At 56.2% G+C, this 16,568-nt stretch overlaps 8 protein-coding genes across 8 annotated transcripts; 4 read left to right on the top strand and 4 right to left on the bottom strand.

Moving 5' to 3' along the window:
• Positions 1–145: 145 nt before the first annotated feature.
• Positions 146–937, top strand: MKK02DRAFT_40852 (NUDIX hydrolase domain-like protein; the record flags this gene model as incomplete). Its single annotated transcript, XM_053091303.1, has 4 exons — positions 146–263; positions 333–401; positions 460–601; positions 682–937. The coding sequence occupies 4 exons, from the start codon at positions 146–148 to the stop codon at positions 935–937; spliced, it is 585 nt and encodes a 194-aa protein (XP_052942325.1).
• A 293-nt stretch (positions 938–1,230) lies between these two features.
• On the top strand, positions 1,231–2,951 carry MKK02DRAFT_40851 (nife hydrogenase-like protein; the record flags this gene model as incomplete). Its single annotated transcript, XM_053091302.1, has 8 exons — positions 1,231–1,397; positions 1,450–1,526; positions 1,573–1,640; positions 1,688–1,808; positions 1,854–1,997; positions 2,041–2,442; positions 2,492–2,661; positions 2,709–2,951. The coding sequence occupies 8 exons, from the start codon at positions 1,231–1,233 to the stop codon at positions 2,949–2,951; spliced, it is 1,392 nt and encodes a 463-aa protein (XP_052942324.1).
• A 215-nt stretch (positions 2,952–3,166) lies between these two features.
• Positions 3,167–4,858, bottom strand: MKK02DRAFT_30333 (uncharacterized protein; the record flags this gene model as incomplete). Its single annotated transcript, XM_053088024.1, has 9 exons — positions 3,167–3,169; positions 3,225–3,383; positions 3,438–3,509; positions 3,577–3,886; positions 3,944–4,173; positions 4,262–4,402; positions 4,462–4,522; positions 4,582–4,597; positions 4,645–4,858. The coding sequence occupies 9 exons, from the start codon at positions 4,856–4,858 to the stop codon at positions 3,167–3,169; spliced, it is 1,206 nt and encodes a 401-aa protein (XP_052942323.1).
• An 879-nt stretch (positions 4,859–5,737) lies between these two features.
• Positions 5,738–6,186, bottom strand: MKK02DRAFT_40849 (cytochrome b-c1 complex subunit 9; the record flags this gene model as incomplete). The annotated part of the gene is made up of 3 exons (XM_053091301.1): positions 5,738–5,782; positions 5,868–5,993; positions 6,178–6,186. 3 exons carry the CDS (start codon positions 6,184–6,186, stop codon positions 5,738–5,740), a joined length of 180 nt encoding a protein of 59 aa, XP_052942322.1.
• Positions 6,187–6,800: 614 nt separating this feature from the next.
• On the top strand, positions 6,801–9,562 carry MKK02DRAFT_30332 (phosphatase 2A regulatory B subunit-domain-containing protein; the record flags this gene model as incomplete). Its single annotated transcript, XM_053088023.1, has 9 exons — positions 6,801–6,824; positions 7,016–7,559; positions 7,604–7,800; positions 7,843–8,046; positions 8,090–8,614; positions 8,661–8,788; positions 8,840–8,941; positions 8,999–9,275; positions 9,335–9,562. The coding sequence occupies 9 exons, from the start codon at positions 6,801–6,803 to the stop codon at positions 9,560–9,562; spliced, it is 2,229 nt and encodes a 742-aa protein (XP_052942321.1).
• A 619-nt stretch (positions 9,563–10,181) lies between these two features.
• Positions 10,182–11,060, bottom strand: MKK02DRAFT_40847 (uncharacterized protein; the record flags this gene model as incomplete). Its single annotated transcript, XM_053091300.1, has 1 exon — positions 10,182–11,060. One exon carries the CDS (start codon positions 11,058–11,060, stop codon positions 10,182–10,184), a length of 879 nt encoding a protein of 292 aa, XP_052942320.1.
• A 620-nt stretch (positions 11,061–11,680) lies between these two features.
• On the top strand, positions 11,681–13,855 carry MKK02DRAFT_40846 (uncharacterized protein; the record flags this gene model as incomplete). The annotated part of the gene is made up of 10 exons (XM_053091299.1): positions 11,681–11,818; positions 11,870–12,013; positions 12,064–12,175; positions 12,223–12,317; positions 12,380–12,691; positions 12,744–12,938; positions 12,985–13,149; positions 13,204–13,272; positions 13,319–13,687; positions 13,736–13,855. The coding sequence occupies 10 exons, from the start codon at positions 11,681–11,683 to the stop codon at positions 13,853–13,855; spliced, it is 1,719 nt and encodes a 572-aa protein (XP_052942319.1).
• A 259-nt stretch (positions 13,856–14,114) lies between these two features.
• MKK02DRAFT_20163 (putative polyamine transport-related protein) lies at positions 14,115–16,331 on the bottom strand (the record flags this gene model as incomplete). Its single annotated transcript, XM_053086210.1, has 12 exons — positions 14,115–14,165; positions 14,227–14,352; positions 14,401–14,455; positions 14,513–14,667; positions 14,718–14,821; positions 14,867–14,989; positions 15,043–15,275; positions 15,325–15,464; positions 15,508–15,564; positions 15,611–15,695; positions 15,744–15,857; positions 15,907–16,331. The coding sequence occupies 12 exons, from the start codon at positions 16,329–16,331 to the stop codon at positions 14,115–14,117; spliced, it is 1,668 nt and encodes a 555-aa protein (XP_052942318.1).
• Between the last annotated feature and the right edge of the window lie 237 nt (positions 16,332–16,568).

Below are 16,568 nucleotides of genomic sequence, written 5' to 3'. Positions count from 1 at the left end.
GAAAAGAGATCTTCCGAGTGGAGCGAGCTGCGCGAAAGGAATATATACTGGATAGAGGTCTTGGTATACCCCGCCATGTAGCAACCGACCCCGCCTATCGCCATTTGCTATTCCACGTACCTCCCCCTGCCGATCTGACTATGCGATGGGGGCAGACAAGTGCGACAAGCCGCAGAGGGAGGTGGCCGTGTCGATCATCTACGACCAGTCTACATCAAGGATCTTGATGGTCACTCGGCGCAAGCACCCCAAGATCTGGATATGTGAGTTTGCTGCTGGGTCCGCTGCTCCCCGTACCCGCCTGCCTGCAACATCATCGGCTGACGCAACAGTACCCCAAGGTGGTGTCGAGCCAGGAGAGAGTTCCGGGCAGGCGGCCATCCGGGAGTCGTGGGAAGAGGGTGAGTCACAATCATGCGAGAACAATAATCACCTTCTGGCCTGAGCTGACCCGATCAGCTGGCTGTCCTCGCCACCTCGACCCACCACCAAAGCTATTATCCCTGGACCTCGAGCCCGAGGCGAGCAAGCGGTATAATGTATACTGGCATATCCACGTCATACACACTACCGAGGATGCGGTGAATAGTACAACCGACTGGTAAGTCCCGTCTCAGCCTTTCGCCCGCCACATTATCACTTGCCTCGCCTGCGACCAAGACGCAGCGCTGATCCTCCCAGGCCTGAACGCGGCGAGAGGGATCGAGCCTGGTTCTCCGTGCCTGACGCCATCACCAAGATCTGCGAGTGGTACATCGACGAGAAGCCCGTAGCCAGCCCAGACACGATGGAGGATGTCGGAGCTCTCGCAGCCAAGATGGAGAAGAAGTCGGCCAAGCGGAGTCTGAAGGGCGGAGCGATGGAGACTGCGTTGAAGGCGTTCATCGAGGATCAGGCGGGTGCGACCCGGGGCGGTTTGGCGGTCAAAGCGAGTTAGGAGGTCAGTGTGTGATTCGTGGCGGTTCCCTTGTATCGGCTCGACGATAGTATACACGATTCCTGTACTGTATCCATAGTTTTACTCTGTAGCGATGTAGTGATACCATGCAATGACCTTCTCACGAGCAGGACCCAGGTCTTCAGCAGCTCAAAGCTCAGGCAGGCGCCACCTTGACTGCACGTGACGTGGCATTTTACTCCCGCGCTCTCTCCGCCTATAGGAATCCCTCCAAACGACGATCTCGATCTCTATCTGTGCTGCCTCTACACTTATAGCTAGTATAAGGCAGGATGATCCGCACACTCCGTCCCATCGCTTCCAGGCTGCCATCGCGGCACGTCGCTTCATCGTCGACCCCGCTTCGAGCAGCAGCGGCGGGAGCGAGCTCGATCCGCGGGCTTGCCACACCGACTATCGAGGGCCGATCTAGCCCTCTCCGCGCGCACTCTGTTGAAGAGTTAGTCGATCTCTCTTAAGGGCAAGGGTGAGGATATGGGCTGATACTTCAGACTGCACGGCTTGAGCGCAGAGGAGATTCTGAAGGAGGGGACAAGCAGGAAAGATGCGAGCATGAGACATTTCACCGGTACTTCCCTTTGTCGATACGGGTACTGGCCTAGCTGATGTTATAGTCAACTTCGGACCTCAACATCCCGCTGCCCACGGTGTGCTTCGTCTGATTCTCGAGCTTAACGGAGAGGTACGTTAGTCTCGATGTTGACTCCAAGGGAGTTGCTGATCGGTTAGGAAATCCTTCGAGCCGACCCGCACATTGGGTTGTTGCACCGCGGAACTGAGAAGTTGATCGAGTACAAGAACTATACTCAGGCACTGCCATACTTTGACCGACTGGACTATGTCTCCATGAGTACGTCATGCTTGGGAATACGATCCGGGTCGTGCTGATCGGCAGTGACCAACGAGCTGGTCTACTCTATGGCCGTCGAGAAGCTGCTCAACATTGAGGTGCCAGAACGAGCCAAGTGGATCCGAACTCTCTTCGGAGAGATCACCCGGGTGCTTAACCACCTGATGGCCGTCCTCACCCACGCCATGGGTACGCATCTTTCTCCAAAATGCTTAACTCCGCTAATTATCAGATGTCGGAGCTCTCACTCCCTTCCTGTGGGGTTTCGAAGAGCGTGAAAAGCTCATGGAGTTCTACGAGCGAGTCTCGGGTGCGCGTATGCACGCCGCGTACGTCCGGCCCGGTGGTGTCGCCTTCGACCTGCCCCATGGCCTTCTCGACGACATCTTCAAGTGGGCCACGCAGTTCTCGAGCCGGATCGACGAGATTGAGGAGGTCGTCACCGGCAACCGGATCTGGAAGGGACGGACCGTCGGCGTCGGAGTGGTGACTGCGCAAGAGGCGCTCGACTACTCGTTCTCTGGTGTCATGCTGCGAGGATCGGGGGTGCCGTGGGATATCCGAAAGGTGGCGCCTTATGACGCGTATGATAAGGTCGAGTTTGACGTGCCTGTGGGGAAGAACGGGGATTGCTGTGAGTTCTGGGTATTCGTCATCTGCATAGAACAAGAGCTGATTAGTAGATGACCGATACCTCTGCCGAGTACAGGAATTCCGCGAGTCCCTTCGAATCATCGACCAGTGTCTCAACAAGATGCCCACCGGTGCCGTCAAGGTAGACGACCACAAGATCGTCCCTCCCCCACGAGCCAGCATGAAGGAATCGATGGAGTCGCTGATCCACCACTTCAAGGTGAGCCTTTCCCTCCCGCCTGTGTAGGTTACTCGCTGACGCAATAGCTCTACTCTGAGGGCTACTCGGTCCCACCCGGCGAGACCTACACCGCCATCGAAGCCCCCAAGGGCGAAATGGGTGTCTACCTCGTTTCGGACGGTACGCAGCGCCCGTACAGGTGCAAGATCCGCGCGCCTGGATTCGCGCACCTCGCAGGAAGTGACTTTATGATGAGGCACCACTTCTTGCCCGATGCGGTGGCGATCATTGGGACGATGGATTTGGTGTTTGGGGAGGTGGACCGATAGATGGAGATCAAGGGGGAACGGGGGTGTATGAGGATTTGTATAATAGTATGCAAGTGTTGCGCCCGCAGGTCCATACAGGGCATCAAATCTGCTTCTATCTACGGCAGGGCAGGGATAGGACGCATGTTCATTTCCCGCAAAGTATGATACATCGGTCTACCGTCTACTCCGTCTACCCTAGAACAGCCCAGAATCGTTTCGTTTCGTCATAAGGGCTACTAGTCCATCAGCCGGCCCCTTGACACCACATCAGAGCGGCGCAAGGAGACGCACCAATTCGTCTGCTGATCTTCTTGCTTCCCCATCTTCAGGTATTCTCTTTCCGCTGCTTGCCGATGATTCTGGCGCCAGGCCCAGATACTCCGCAGTGAAGACTCGAAGAATCTTGTTCCATCTGTTCATGGCCGGTACGGAGAGTGCGGATGCGTCGTCCTGCCATATCAGCTTTAGCTCACGAGTAGCAATCGCGCCGGGATAGCGACTTACACCGAGCGAGTGCCAGACATTCGGGAATGGGTTTGAAATAACATGCAAGACGCTGACGCCGCGCTGATTGAACTGAACCATCAGCCCGCACCCTCTTTCCGCTTCCGGAGCAGACACCACCAGAGAGAGCTCGACTCACAGGCACATGGTCATCCCCAATCATCCCCGGCCCATACCGATTCTCGCTAAACCACCCCTCTTCCCCACTTTCGACCTCTACGAGCCCCGCCTCCCGCAGCCGCTTGTCCGCACTCGACATGAGACCGTGCAGCCAGTCCGTCTCGCGGTAGTACGAGTGGATGCGCGGAGAGCGATGGCCGAGGAGATCGAGCAGGACGAGGACGTCTATCGTGGATAGGACGGAGGGGGTGGGATCGAAGCGGCGGGCAGAGAGGGAGAGGGGGTGGGTGGGCGGGAGGAAGGATTCGGACCATTTGTGTGCTAGATGTCTGGATGTCAGCGCTCACTCCTTCTGAGAAAAGCGGCAGGGAGGGAAGTCGACATACCTTGCCCCATAGATGCTGTCCGTATTTGTCCAATCCTTGAACGCCTCCTCCCCATCCAAAAACAAGAGCTGCAACGTCGTCTCGCCCGCGTCTTCCTCGTCGAATCCATCCCGGAGTATCCCTGTTCCGTTCCGCAGGCGGTCTCGCCGAGACTGTAACAGGGGCGTCATAGCTTCCGCGAGGTCGAGCATGAAGGAGCAGGGAGCGGCGGAGTCGGTCGCGCCGATGAACTAGGGGTCAGCTTTACCGGCCATACACTTCCTAAGTTCATGGCGTATCGCATACGGAGGCGCAATGTAGGATGAAGCAAGAGCTCACCTGATTAGCGGGATAGTCAGGAAAGTACTTTGAATCAAAATGAGCAGCAATGATGATCTTCCTCGGTGCATCCGGGTCGAACGTGTAGATGAGATTCGTAAAGTCTAGTTCTCCTATTGGCGTTTCTGACTTGAAGGGGTTCTGGACAGTCAGCTTGCGGACTCATACGAACATGAGTTAGGCTCAGGAAGCTGGCATACCTGTTCTTCGTGCCATCCTAAGCGTTTGAACACGGATGAGATGTAATTCTGGACCAACGTGCTGCTTCATCAGCTTGAGCTCATTTTGCGTGTGGAAAGCGTCCCCGGATTGTAGCTAACCTATTCTTCGATCCGACTGTCTGTATCAGCTATCACTTCCTCAGGCGAAGAAAGCAAACGCACCTGGTCTAGGTATAAGCAATTTCCCCAGGTGCCCTTCAACCGTCCCCTCCCATTCTGGCGGATCTGCTTCTGCGAGATACCGCAGATGGTCTGCCGATAGGGCATGTATGTCTCGAGGGGCGGATCGATCCTGCCGGGCTGATGTGGGAGGCAGGAGGGAGAGGAAGTGGAGGATGAGGGGAAAGAGAACAGGGGAGGAGAGGAGGAAGAGCATTTTGACTTTGAGCTCTGAAGCTTGAGGCGCGGTGAGCCGAGGGTGGGTATAGATCTTAGCTAGGCTATTCTCTAGACTACGTCCGGACGGATGGCCCGATACAAGATAGCGTGTGCAGGGAGCCGATGATGATACTACTGCACGTATAGATAGATGGTCTCTTGTACAGCCTTGGTAGAGCCTCTTTCGCTGAAGTGAACGGCGCCAAGCCATAACTGCCCCCGGAACCAGCAGCGCCCAAATGACCTCAAAGACTGCAGAGCTCATCGCTGACGTGGTAGACGACCTATAGGCTGCAGTTGCTCCCAAAAACCATATGTCCAGCCTGACAGGAAGACGAGCAATCTCTTGCGCCGCCAGCCAGATCGTCCTCAGCTCGGCCCTGCAGGGCAGGAGCGGAAACTCGTGGCAGCGGACGACGCCGTGCCTGCGTTGAACCAAGCCGTGAAGGGGTGAGCCAGCCGAGCGCGACGCGGGTACTCCGGTCAGCACGTATACAAGCTGGAGGAGTATACTTGACCTTCACCGCCGGTCGCTGCGATACCATCGGCCTGACGTTTTTGAGCAGCCAGCTCGACATCGCAGTCGAGGTCAAGCTGAGAGCCGGCTGCGCGGCGCGGTATCGGGATAATCATCTGCCTCCCGCCCGGCATAAGTCAGTACCTCGAACTCCGATCGGGCGTCAGTATGTCGGGACAAAACGTCGGCCCCTCCATCCTGTCCGCGGCGTCCAAAATCGAGCTAGGTGCATCTCCGCCCCACCCTGCACTGTCCCCGCGTCGCCGTCCACGAAACCCTCATCCCGCCCTTATCTGTTGCACCAACAGCGTCTCCAGACTCCGAAAGCAGTCCCTCTCTCTACATCGCCCCTTCACCCGCCTATTCCTTGTCGATATACCGCCCACGGATGTCCTTCCATTGTTTCTGGCAAGTCAGCGATGCTCCGGCAGCTCCACCTTTGCCATAATGCTATGACCCTATCCTTGTATCTTCCAGGACGAGAACTCACGCCGCGGTTGTGCATGTCCCAGTATGCTGATGTGAGGACGTCGAATCCGATGGAGAATGAGAAGGCGCCGGCAAAGATGGCAGCGACGAAGACGGAATTACGCTTGAACAGCGTGCTGTAGACGGGCTGTTCGTCGAATGGTTCCCGATAATAGCAATTCGAGTCATAGGTGAGGTAGGGCAATTGTGACCAACAAGCGGTCGTAGTCGAGGGGTAAAGGTACGGTCAAAAGTATCGGAAAGGAGCGGAGATTGAGAAGGAAAGCTCGGTCAGCTCTAATTTTTTCGCGTGGTGCACAAGCTCGACTTACAGCGGCCATGGCGGTCTCTGATCTGTCGGGATGTACTAGTAGGGGAGCTTGTAGGCTGAGTATCTGGGTGGGTGTTGATGCTTAGGACCAATTGGAGTTGCGACAAAACGGAAAGCTCAACTCAGAGTTCCGGGTGGTAAAAGGGGGGGCCGGACAGATAAAACCCGGATATTCAGGGTCTACACCGGCAAGTGCCACACTCGGAGACCCAGCCATGCCATGTCTCGCTTGCTTGCCCCCCCGCACACCCAATGCTCACCCTCTATCTCTCATCTCATACAGCTCATACAGCATACATAGGTCTTCACAACACAGCAGCTCGACAGCTACCACAGCTCTAGATCGCTCTGAACGCCCGCTCAGATCATCCCGAAAGAATCGGTATCGCACGCGCAGGATCAAAGGACCTCGTCCTCCCGCATCCGCGTCAACATCGACCTCTATACCCGGCCTAGCCCAGCCACACGCGTCCGGACATCTTTGCTGGTCACCGCGAAGTTCACCTGAGGCCAGAAAGTGGTACAACTTCCATTCGCTGCCGCCCCGTCGATCTCGCGGAGGGTACACCCAATTACCGAAGCTTGTTTGCCTAGTTGAGGAAAGAAGGGGACAGGTTGGCCATCATGAAGGGTCTCAAGAAAGCAATGGTGAGTGTCATCTGGTCCTCAATCGGAGTTGCGGGGCTGGATGTATGCGCAAATCTACCGTCGGAGTTAGGAGGCGGAGTACAGCCGGGCTGGGTTGCTGGCGTCCAAAAAGTGCCAAAGGAGCAGCGAAACGGGGAGCAGCTCGCTACCGCCCGCGCATATCATCTTTGCAACCCAAGCTGATCACCCAGAACCTCTCGAGGACGAAGTCGAGCGATACAAAGAACAAGACACCCTCCCCTTCCAACTCCAAACCTACCCCTCCCGTCCCCTCCAACGCGTCACCCGGCCCTTCCTCACCAATGGCCTCCTCACCCGTCAACCGTACCATGCAAACCCCCTTCGGCGGCTCTGGCAACCCCAACGGGAACGGCGAGCCCTCCTCCCTCGCTCCTCAACAACCCATCACACCCCGCAGATCGCCCGTCGGGGAGAAGACATCCCCCGCTCCCCCTCTTGTCGTCATTTCCGGCGCTCCCCAGGCCTCGATGGTACAGTCCGAGATGCCTGCCGACCCTCTGCCCCACTCTCCACATGGACGGGGCTTTGGCAGTCCTGAGCGAATGCTCGGACCGGACGGGCAGCCGACACCACCGAAAGCGGGTCCGCTGAATCGGCTCAGGGGGACGCCGAAGGATACGATCCCGATTGTAGGCAAGACGCCGAGGAAGCAGAGGAGTAGCAGATTCTACGTGTCGGAGAAGGTGGATATTGAGAAGCTGCCCGGGTTTGACGGTAAGTCCCGGTATAACATTGTTGGAATTGAGCTGATTAGGTAGAGGTCAGACCAGAGGAGAAGACGGAATTGTTCATCCAAAAGCTGCAGCAATGCCGCGTCGTCTTTGACTTCAACGACGCGAGCTCGGACCTGAATGGAAAGCAGGTCAAGGCGCAGACACTGCATGAGATGCTCGAGTACATCACGCAGTCGAGGGGGGTTATCACGGAGGCGATCTATCCCGAGGTGGTTGGCATGGTAAGTTAACTTGATACACGGGAGGATTCGGCTGACGATTAGTTCGCCACCAATCTGTTCAGATCTATCCCTCCGCAGGTCAACCCCACCGGCGATGCATATGACCCGGAAGAGGATGAGCCTGTACTGGAACTCGCCTGGCCCCACCTCCAGATCGTTTACGAGTTCTTCCTGCGCTTCGTCGAGTCGGTGGACTTCAACACCAACGTCGGCAAGCGATACATTGACCAGAACTTTGTCCTCTCCGTAAGTATCTGCTATACTGTTTGTGACCAGCGCTGATGACCAGCTCCTGGAACTGTTCGATAGCGAAGACCCCCGGGAGCGCGATTTCCTCAAAACAACCCTCCACCGGATCTACGGTAAATTCCTCAACCTCCGCGCCTTTATTCGCCGCTCCATCAACAACGTCTTTTTCCAATTCGTCTACGAGACGGAACGTCATAATGGTATCGCCGAGCTCCTCGAGATTCTCGGTTCCATCATCAACGGTTTCGCCCTTCCGCTCAAGGACGAGCACAAGTCCTTCCTCACCCGCGTCCTTATCCCCCTGCACAAGGCCAAATCGCTCGCGCTGTACCATCCCCAACTCGCCTACTGCGTGGTGCAGTTCCTCGAGAAGGATGCGGGGTTGACGGAGGAGGTCTTGTTGGGCTTACTGCGGTATTGGCCCAAAGTCAACAGTCCGAAGGAGGTCATGTTCCTCAACGAGGTGGAGGAGATTTTGGACGTGATTGAGGGGAATGAGTTCCAGAAGATTATGGTGCCCCTCTTTACGCAGCTGTCGAGGTGTATCAACAGTCAGCACTTCCAGGTGAGTTGACGTGTCGGTCAAAATGGAGTGCGAGCTGACGATGTAGGTGGCTGAACGAGCACTTTACTATTGGAACAACGAATACATTGTCAATCTCATGTCCGAGAATATACACACGATCCTCCCTATCGTCTTCCCGCCATTATACATCAACTCCAAGACGCACTGGAATAGGTGAGCTTAGCATTTCATGACGTCTGCGTGAGCTAGGAGCTGACGTTGCAGAACAATACACGGCATGGTCTACAATGCGCTGAAGCTGTTCATGGAGATCAACGCGGAGTTGTTTGAGCAGTGTCAGAATGGGTACAAGGATCAGCGGAAAGCGTGAGTTGTTTGGCGTGAGGTGTCGATCACCCGACCGGACGCAGCTGACACTCCTAGCGAGTGCGACCGGGCGATAGCGCGCTACGAAGAATGGCTCGTCCTCCGCGAAAAGGCGATCGCAAATCATCGCGCTAGCGGATCGACCGAACCCCTGCCTAAATCCCTGACGACCGAACCCCCACCCCGGCCCGATGCGTATGTGGACGAGGGCGCGTGCGATGTGTCGGTGGATATGATGGCGAATGGGTTCGATATCAGCGAGAGCTTCACGATGGACAAGAGTCAGGCGGATGAGGTTGTTCCGGTGGCGGATCCTGGGATCGAGGCTAGGACAGTGAGTTATGTGTTGCGGTGCTGCGTCGAAGAAGGAAAGGGGCGGATACTGATGAATAGACACCGACAGCGCCGGCACCGCCTACTCTTGGGGGACCACCGATGCTGGGCGGCCCTGTTGGATTGGGGATACATCAGAACGCCGCATCGCCATCCCCTACGGGTAGTCCTGCCAATCCACACGTCAGACGGAAGTCGACTCTCCCGATGGATCCCCAGGTGATGCGTGATCTTCAGGTAAGCTCATCAACTCCTCTACGAGAATTGGGCACGGAGCTGATGCGGTAGAACCACAAGAGCCTGGAAAATACCCCCTTTGGCGCCAAATCAACCTCGACCGCCACATCCGCCGGACCTCCCGAACCATCACCCAACCACATCGCTCCCCCTCCTACAGCATCCAACACCGAACCGACAAATCTGAACCTAAACCAACAATGAAGTCCCGGCCCATCTGAACGACCATTTCGCCCGCGGCTACGCCGTTTGAAATCTCTATTGTTTTCGAAATCCGACGGCGCCTCCTTAGTTTAGCTTTTATCCGGTTCGGTTTTCGTTGGTTCTCTTTTGCATTGCGTCTTTCTCTCTCTCCCTATTTAGTATATACATGTCAGCTAGGGGTCAGACGTTTTCTCTGTAGATGTACGAAAGATATGAAGCGCCGAGAATGAACACCTCGTTCGGGCGTTCGTGCCCAGCAGGGCTTGAGGGGGAAAGCCTGATGCAGTCGTGATAGAGACAGACGTCCTATACTTGTTACCGTCAGCTGATGGTGGACCCCGCCTTTGTGGCTAGTACACGACCATCAGAAAGTTCATCCATGGTAACGTCATATGCCTTGATCAAGAGCGCGGTGCAAGCCAACCATATAAAACACACAGCGTTGGTGGTACTGGACAGGGTGCGACTAGCCAATACTGAGCGACGCAATCGTCTTGTTCAGAGCCCGATTCATCATCTCTTCCACGGTCACGCCCAGCCTCTTGTAGTACTCATCCATCTCCGCCGATGACTTGAAGCTCCGCGTCATCTCGAGCAGCTTGTCCATGGCGTCCCTGCCCTTCTCCGCCTGGACCTGGCACTGCCGGTAACGTGGCGATTGCTGGGCCGAGAATTTGGCTTTCTCAACCTCGCTCGCCTTTGGCTCGACCTTGCCTTCCTCGATCATCTTGCGAGTGGCCTCAGACCTGAGGTAATACGTGAGAAGCGTCTGCATGAGGTGAGTCGGATCTGCGTCTGATGCTTGAACGCCATACTTGGATTTCTTGTCCACGCAAACGCGCTTGATGCCATCCAGCCGACCGTATGTCTCCTGCATGTCCGTCGAGAACGGCATGCCATCCAGGATCATGCCAGCAAGGGCTCGTCCCGCCTTTTCAGCCCAGTAGTGACAGTGGTTGACCTGCTCCTCCCTTTCGTCTCCTCCACTGATCAGGCCGTATGCTTTTTTCGCACTTGCCAGACCGACAGAAAACCTCGACAACCGGCTCTGTCCCGATCGGATGTTGCTGCTTTGTGCCAAAGCGGGGTACTGGGCGGTCAACCAGGTCTCGTACCTGGTAAGGGCGGTGAGCTGAGTCTGCAGAGAGGCGGTGAGGGTGGATCCAGGCTGAGTAAGCATCTTCTCGAGATCGTTGAGAGCAGCTCTGGTCTCGTTCAAGCAATCCTCGAGTCGCTGTTGTCGGGTGTCGCCTCTGTATACGTAACCATAGTATTTCATTGCCGAATCGTAGTGGGCGGTGAAATCCTGAGCGAGGCTCGTAGTGGGTTGGGTCGATGGTGTCATGATGCCAGTGGCAGATGCAGTCGTTGGCCTCTGGAATGGTTGTGTAGTCGCCGAGAATGGGATGTACAGTGGAATTATTATATCTACACTGCCGCTGGGCGCCGGCGGCCTCCGACGTAAATGCTGTTTCAGGTCTACACCGCCCTTTCCGGATGGAAGGAAGGCCATTGCTGTGCGATGTAGGCGGAGACCAGATCTCGCGATTTGCTCATCATTGCGAGTGGGGAGGACGCGCCACCGTGCTCAGCGTTAGCACGTGCATCTTGCGAGTGGCGTGTGTGGGGCGCCCGCTCGTCCGCGTCGATCGGTCAATCGCCTTCGAAGATGCCCAACGAGTCGCCCTGCTCGCAATCAGCGTTTCTTCTAGCCTTCGAGCTTTCTCTTTTGCCTCGCATACGTGAGACTCTGTCACTGCTATCAAGACCTCATCCATCCACGCCCCTGCCCCGGGCGTGGCGCCGGGTGGCAAATTCCTGCCCGACCTGCAGCTGGCGCCACTTTCGCGCTTCCGACGGAAGCTGACACACGTCAACAAGCCGATGCGACTGACTTCTTTCCTTCCTCGCTCAACTCCTCTCTTTCCCTCCATACCAACCCCATAGTCTGCTCATATCCGACCTATGGACACACCACCCCGAGCTTTCGCAGATGATGACGACGTAGGAGGGTACGGTAAGACGCCTGAGCCCCGAAGGCAGCGTTTGGAGAACCTGGAACGGAAGGTCGAGTTGTTGTGTCGAGAAAAGGGGTCTTTAGTGGTGAGCTGCCTCCTGTGTACTTCGGTCGGGCTACAGCTCATATCGTCGCAGAGGAAGCTAGACGCCGATACGAAACGCTTCGATTCGACGCTCAAGGCGAAGATGACCGAGTCAGAGGAGATGCGGGCGTCCTTGAGCAAGTCGCAGAGGGATCTGGAGAGGTGTAAGGCGGAAGGAGAGGGGATGCGGGAGGAGGTGAGCTGTCGTCTGCGCAATTTTCTGAACGAGAGCTCATGTCTTCTCAGCTGGACATGTACGCCGTTGTCGCTCAGCAGAAGGCGTTACTCGCTCTATCGCAGGAACAGCTGCAGGTGGTTGAGCTGGAGCATCGGTTGGTCCTGGCGGAACAACAACGAGGTCAGCTGATCAACTTACGGTGCGGTGAACCTACAGCTGACTTTCAGTGATGCGCGACCACAAGATCGCTCTCTTCCATGCAAGGGAGGCCGAACTTCTCTCGGAGCTGGAAGAGCGGGATGAGCGTATTGTGGAGCTCGAGGTGAGTACCGTCACTTTGCCTTCGGTCTCCCCGATCTTGCCTAGACTGGGCTCATATTGTAGGCATCCCTCAGCCACGCCAGGACCTCTGCAAAGGCACATATTGCCTCTTCTGCCAAGTCCGCATCATCTGATCTCGCTCGAGCGCTCGACGACAACGCCAAGCTCTCAGCAAGGGTTGACGAGCTCCAAGGCACTGCGGCCTCGCTCAAGGCCAAGGAGAAGGAGCTGGCCAAGGCGGTGACGGAGAAGGAGAAGCTGCTTGGGCAGGTGCAGAAGCTAGAGGCGAGCGTGGAGGTCTGGAAAGGGAAGGAGAAGGAGGTCCGCGCTCAGCTGGACGAGCGGATGACGGAAGAAGAGAGCAGGGATGGTAGCGTGAGCCATGATCTGCCCTATCTGTGCGCAGAGCTACGAGCTGACGGTACAGTCTGACAAGGAGATCCGCGCCCTCAAGGCTCAGCTTAGAGCTGCCAAGACCGACCTGGACGCCAAAGAGGGGGAATGCGTTGATCTGCAAGAGGAGATGGCGACGCTCAAGGAGAAGAGCAAGGAGAGGGAGCGCGAGCTCAAGATGAAGCTCAAAGAAGCGGCGGCTGCGTCTGAGCAGGTGACGTCCTTGCAGGTACGACCGCTCACTCTTAGCAGGGATGACGAGCTGACGTATACAGGAGGAGGTGGACGCTCTTAAACTCTCGCAGAAGAAGGCGTCAGCGGATGCTCACCGAGCAAAGGTGGCTCTGATGGAGGCGAGCGCTAGCGTGGGACCTGAAGAGCGGAAAAAGACTGCTAGTCCCGTCAGAGCTGCTAAGGTTGTCAAGGAGAAGATTAGAAAGGTGAGCTCAATGGAGAATGGAAAGACCACTGCATCAGATGCTTACCAACATTAGGCAGCCACGGCTGAGCCGGAGTCAGAAGCGGAGACGATTCCGAAGAAGACGAAGCGGACTCATGGTTCGGTAAGCTACTCGTCTCGCTTTACGTCTGGACGGGGCTGACTCTCAGCCGACCGCAAAGTTAACCAAGAAAGCCAGCAAGTCGGCCCCGGCGTCAGAGGACGAAGCCGAAAGCCTTCCTGCTGCCTCTCCGAAGATCCGCAAAGCACCTCGTCCATCCAAGGTCGTCATCCCCAAATCCCTCCCTCTAGGCGAATCCAGCATCCTCAACAGGTTCGCCAAGCCCGCTGTCCCTGTGATCAAGCGCAAATCTATCGTCTCCGACAAGGCGCCAAAGATCACCGTTACACCGGCAGACGAGGACGTCGAGCCCGATGCGGATGAGTCCGCCGGGGACAAGTCAATAGGGCCAGAGAAGAAGAAGAAGCGGAAGCTGTTGGTGAATAAGCCGGCGTTCAAGTGGGATCCGATCCTCGAGGTGCGTACTCTTCATGAGCGGTGTGATGGGATAGGCTGACCAGTACAGAGCGGGAGTGGTGTGATCCCATCGACCTTCTCACCGATGAAGCCCCCCGGAGCGATTGGGTCTATTCCGCGGGTGGCGTTCCCGACCTCATCCTCGTCCCGATCGCTCAGCCGGATCTAAGGTGGTAGGGCTCAACTCGATCTCGACAGCATCGATGTATGTTCGGACCTGGGGAGCTGATGTGGTGCCCGGTGTGTACCTGTATATGTGTCTATATGGATCGTGTATCTCGTCGGGAGAGGACAGCGCCTGAGCACTCGCTGATTCAGGTCCGACAGCAAGATTCTTGGCTACAAAGATGGTCGTACAAATACCGTCCAAGATCGACTCTGCGTCCATTTCCCCAATTTGGCAACTGAACTTTGAACACGGCCAGTCTTTATCCGTCAAACGCGTATCTTTCCCTCAGATGCCGGCCATACTTGAACATCTGAAAGGATCAGCTGACGAGGCTCTATCGTAGACACGAGCGTCACAGCAGGCATACTCACTATCAACGGGGCAGGGACAGCCACTAATGCGATACCAGCGAGCAATGTCCCACCTACTCCCCAACCCAGATCAGCAAACATGTCCGCTGAGAAGACGGGCAATACAGCCGTCAGAGCGGATCGGCACTGTGCACCGTCAGCTGCGGCGCAAACCTTTGCAACCAGTGAGCTTACCGCTGTGGCGCTGGCTATAGCAGCAGCAGAGTACGGGAAGAAGGCGTCGACCAAGCTGACTCGTCAGCGTGCGGCTCTGACGCGGGTGCTGGCCCAGGAGGTGGTCACTCACAAGTTCTGGATACTGTTGAACGCCAACATGAGACCAAGGGCGACGAAGACCATCCCTATCTGCGGCCCGATCCAGTGCGTATGGGCATTGGCGGTCCAGCCGAAGATCAAGAGACCGATGGGCATGATGAGCATCCCTGATTGGGTCATAACGAGCTGCTTGTCAGCTCAGACCTTCTTGCAATGGGAGGTATTGAGTGACATACTCGATATTCTGGTTGCCCATTGCCCCCGTTCTTCTTCTTGAGGGCTTTGTATATCTTGTCCTGGTAGGTCGACGCGATGGCGGCCGCACTGAAAAAGCCGATGGCTGAGGTGTAAGCTGAAGTCACACCAAGTGCGATGAATAACTCACCGAGACCGATATATGCTAAAGACACCGTGTTCATGGACCACGAGTATGAGAACAGCCCTGTGCGGCTGTATGGCGCGGAACCGAAAAGGAGGGGTACAGACACGAGGAAGAGGTAGATGCAGGCTAAACGCAGTATCAGCTATACATCACTTCGCTTCGATGGGTGTCGAGCTTACCGTAGATGTAGGCATAATAGACGCAGAAGATGGCGCAGACGGGGTTGAACAGTAACAGCCGGAATGGCCGAGAGAAGGTCCGCTTGAAGACAGCTTTGGCTTCATGCCGGGAAACCATGGCTGACATCCACCCTTGATCGTGGATGAAGCGAGAGGGGGATATGCGATCTAGGAAAGTGTTTGGGGGCGAGATAGGGTGGTTGATACGGTATTTAAGTTTCTTCTCAATCACCCTGAGGTTATCAGTGGGTGCTAAGAGTAAGATGGGTAAGGGATACTTACTGGGCGTTGGTCTCGGTCGATATGACGATAAACAGGAGAGCGTTCGCGAAGGCGAGGATGGTGATCGTCCAAAAGAGCCATCGCCATCCTCCGCCACCGAGGATCCAATAGCCGATCATGCTGCCGAGTACGGGGCCAGCCTGTAGGTCAGCATCTGAAATCGACCAGGACGGCGAGACTTACCATCGGCCCGATAGCGTACAAGCTAAGTGGTCTTCCCCTTTCTTCTGGAGCCCAGACCTGGCGGGTCAGTATACCAACTGCCAGCAGCGGCGGGTGTACTCACATCAGCACAAGTGGTGACACCCAGACCAGGGCCGGACGAAGCGAAAACGCCGCAGAAGAATCGCAGCACAAGGATACTGGCCATACTGACCTGTCAGATCCGCTTCTGGCGTGGGAGTTCGAGAAGAACTCACTTTTGGGATACGGCGGTACCGAGACAAAAGAAGAAGAACAAGCTTTGACTGATCATGTAGGCGACCTGCCGGCCGTATAGCTCTGAGATCGGGGCGAACACGAAAGGACCAGCTCTGCCGCTGTCAGAAGGGCGTCTCTGTCACAGCTAAAACCGAGACTCACCCGAGACCCAGCACATAGAAGGTGGTGATCAACACCCCGATCTTGGGATTAGATATCCCAAAGTCATTAGTAATGGCGTGCACACCCGGTACGGCGATACTCGATCCGCACGTCGCGATAAAGCCAGTGATCGACACCGTTATAGATATGGACCATTTCTGCCGCCGTGGCCAATTTCGCGGGTTTGCAGGATGCGTCGCAAAGTTGGCGAGGATCTGAGCGGCCTCGACCGCAGTGGCGGATTGATGGGTGGTCGTGTGACGGAGTGGGGGTAGTGGAGCTTGGGTGGGGGAAGGGGATGTTTCAGACGCATTCTGATCCTTTTCTGCTGGGAGGGAGTCCGAGCATGGCGGGGACGATGACCGTAGCTGCTCCCCTTGTTCATGCGCTTTGACGCCTCGTTCTGACTTGACGGGTGTCGCCATGTCAGGGCGATCCTATCGACATCCACTCGTACCCGCTGTTCGTGAGGTTCAGAACTCTGCGAAAATTTCGCTTGGGTGCTGGTTTCGACGATCCCGCTTTCCACCCAGATTCGTTCGAGGTTGAGGAGGCTCTTTAGGCGAGGGAGGAGCGTACGCACAGGTGGACGAGGGATGAGAGCGATGCATAGAGTCAGATAAGTCCCTCTGCCTATGGGAGCCCCGACCTTCCCCGACCCC

Source organism: Dioszegia hungarica (genome assembly GCF_025882075.1).
Source record: "Dioszegia hungarica strain PDD-24b-2 chromosome Unknown MKK02contig_25, whole genome shotgun sequence".
NCBI lineage: Eukaryota > Fungi > Basidiomycota > Tremellomycetes > Tremellales > Bulleribasidiaceae > Dioszegia > Dioszegia hungarica.
The sequence above is the reverse complement of the archived record's forward strand: the minus strand, read 5'-3'. Positions and strand labels throughout refer to the sequence as shown.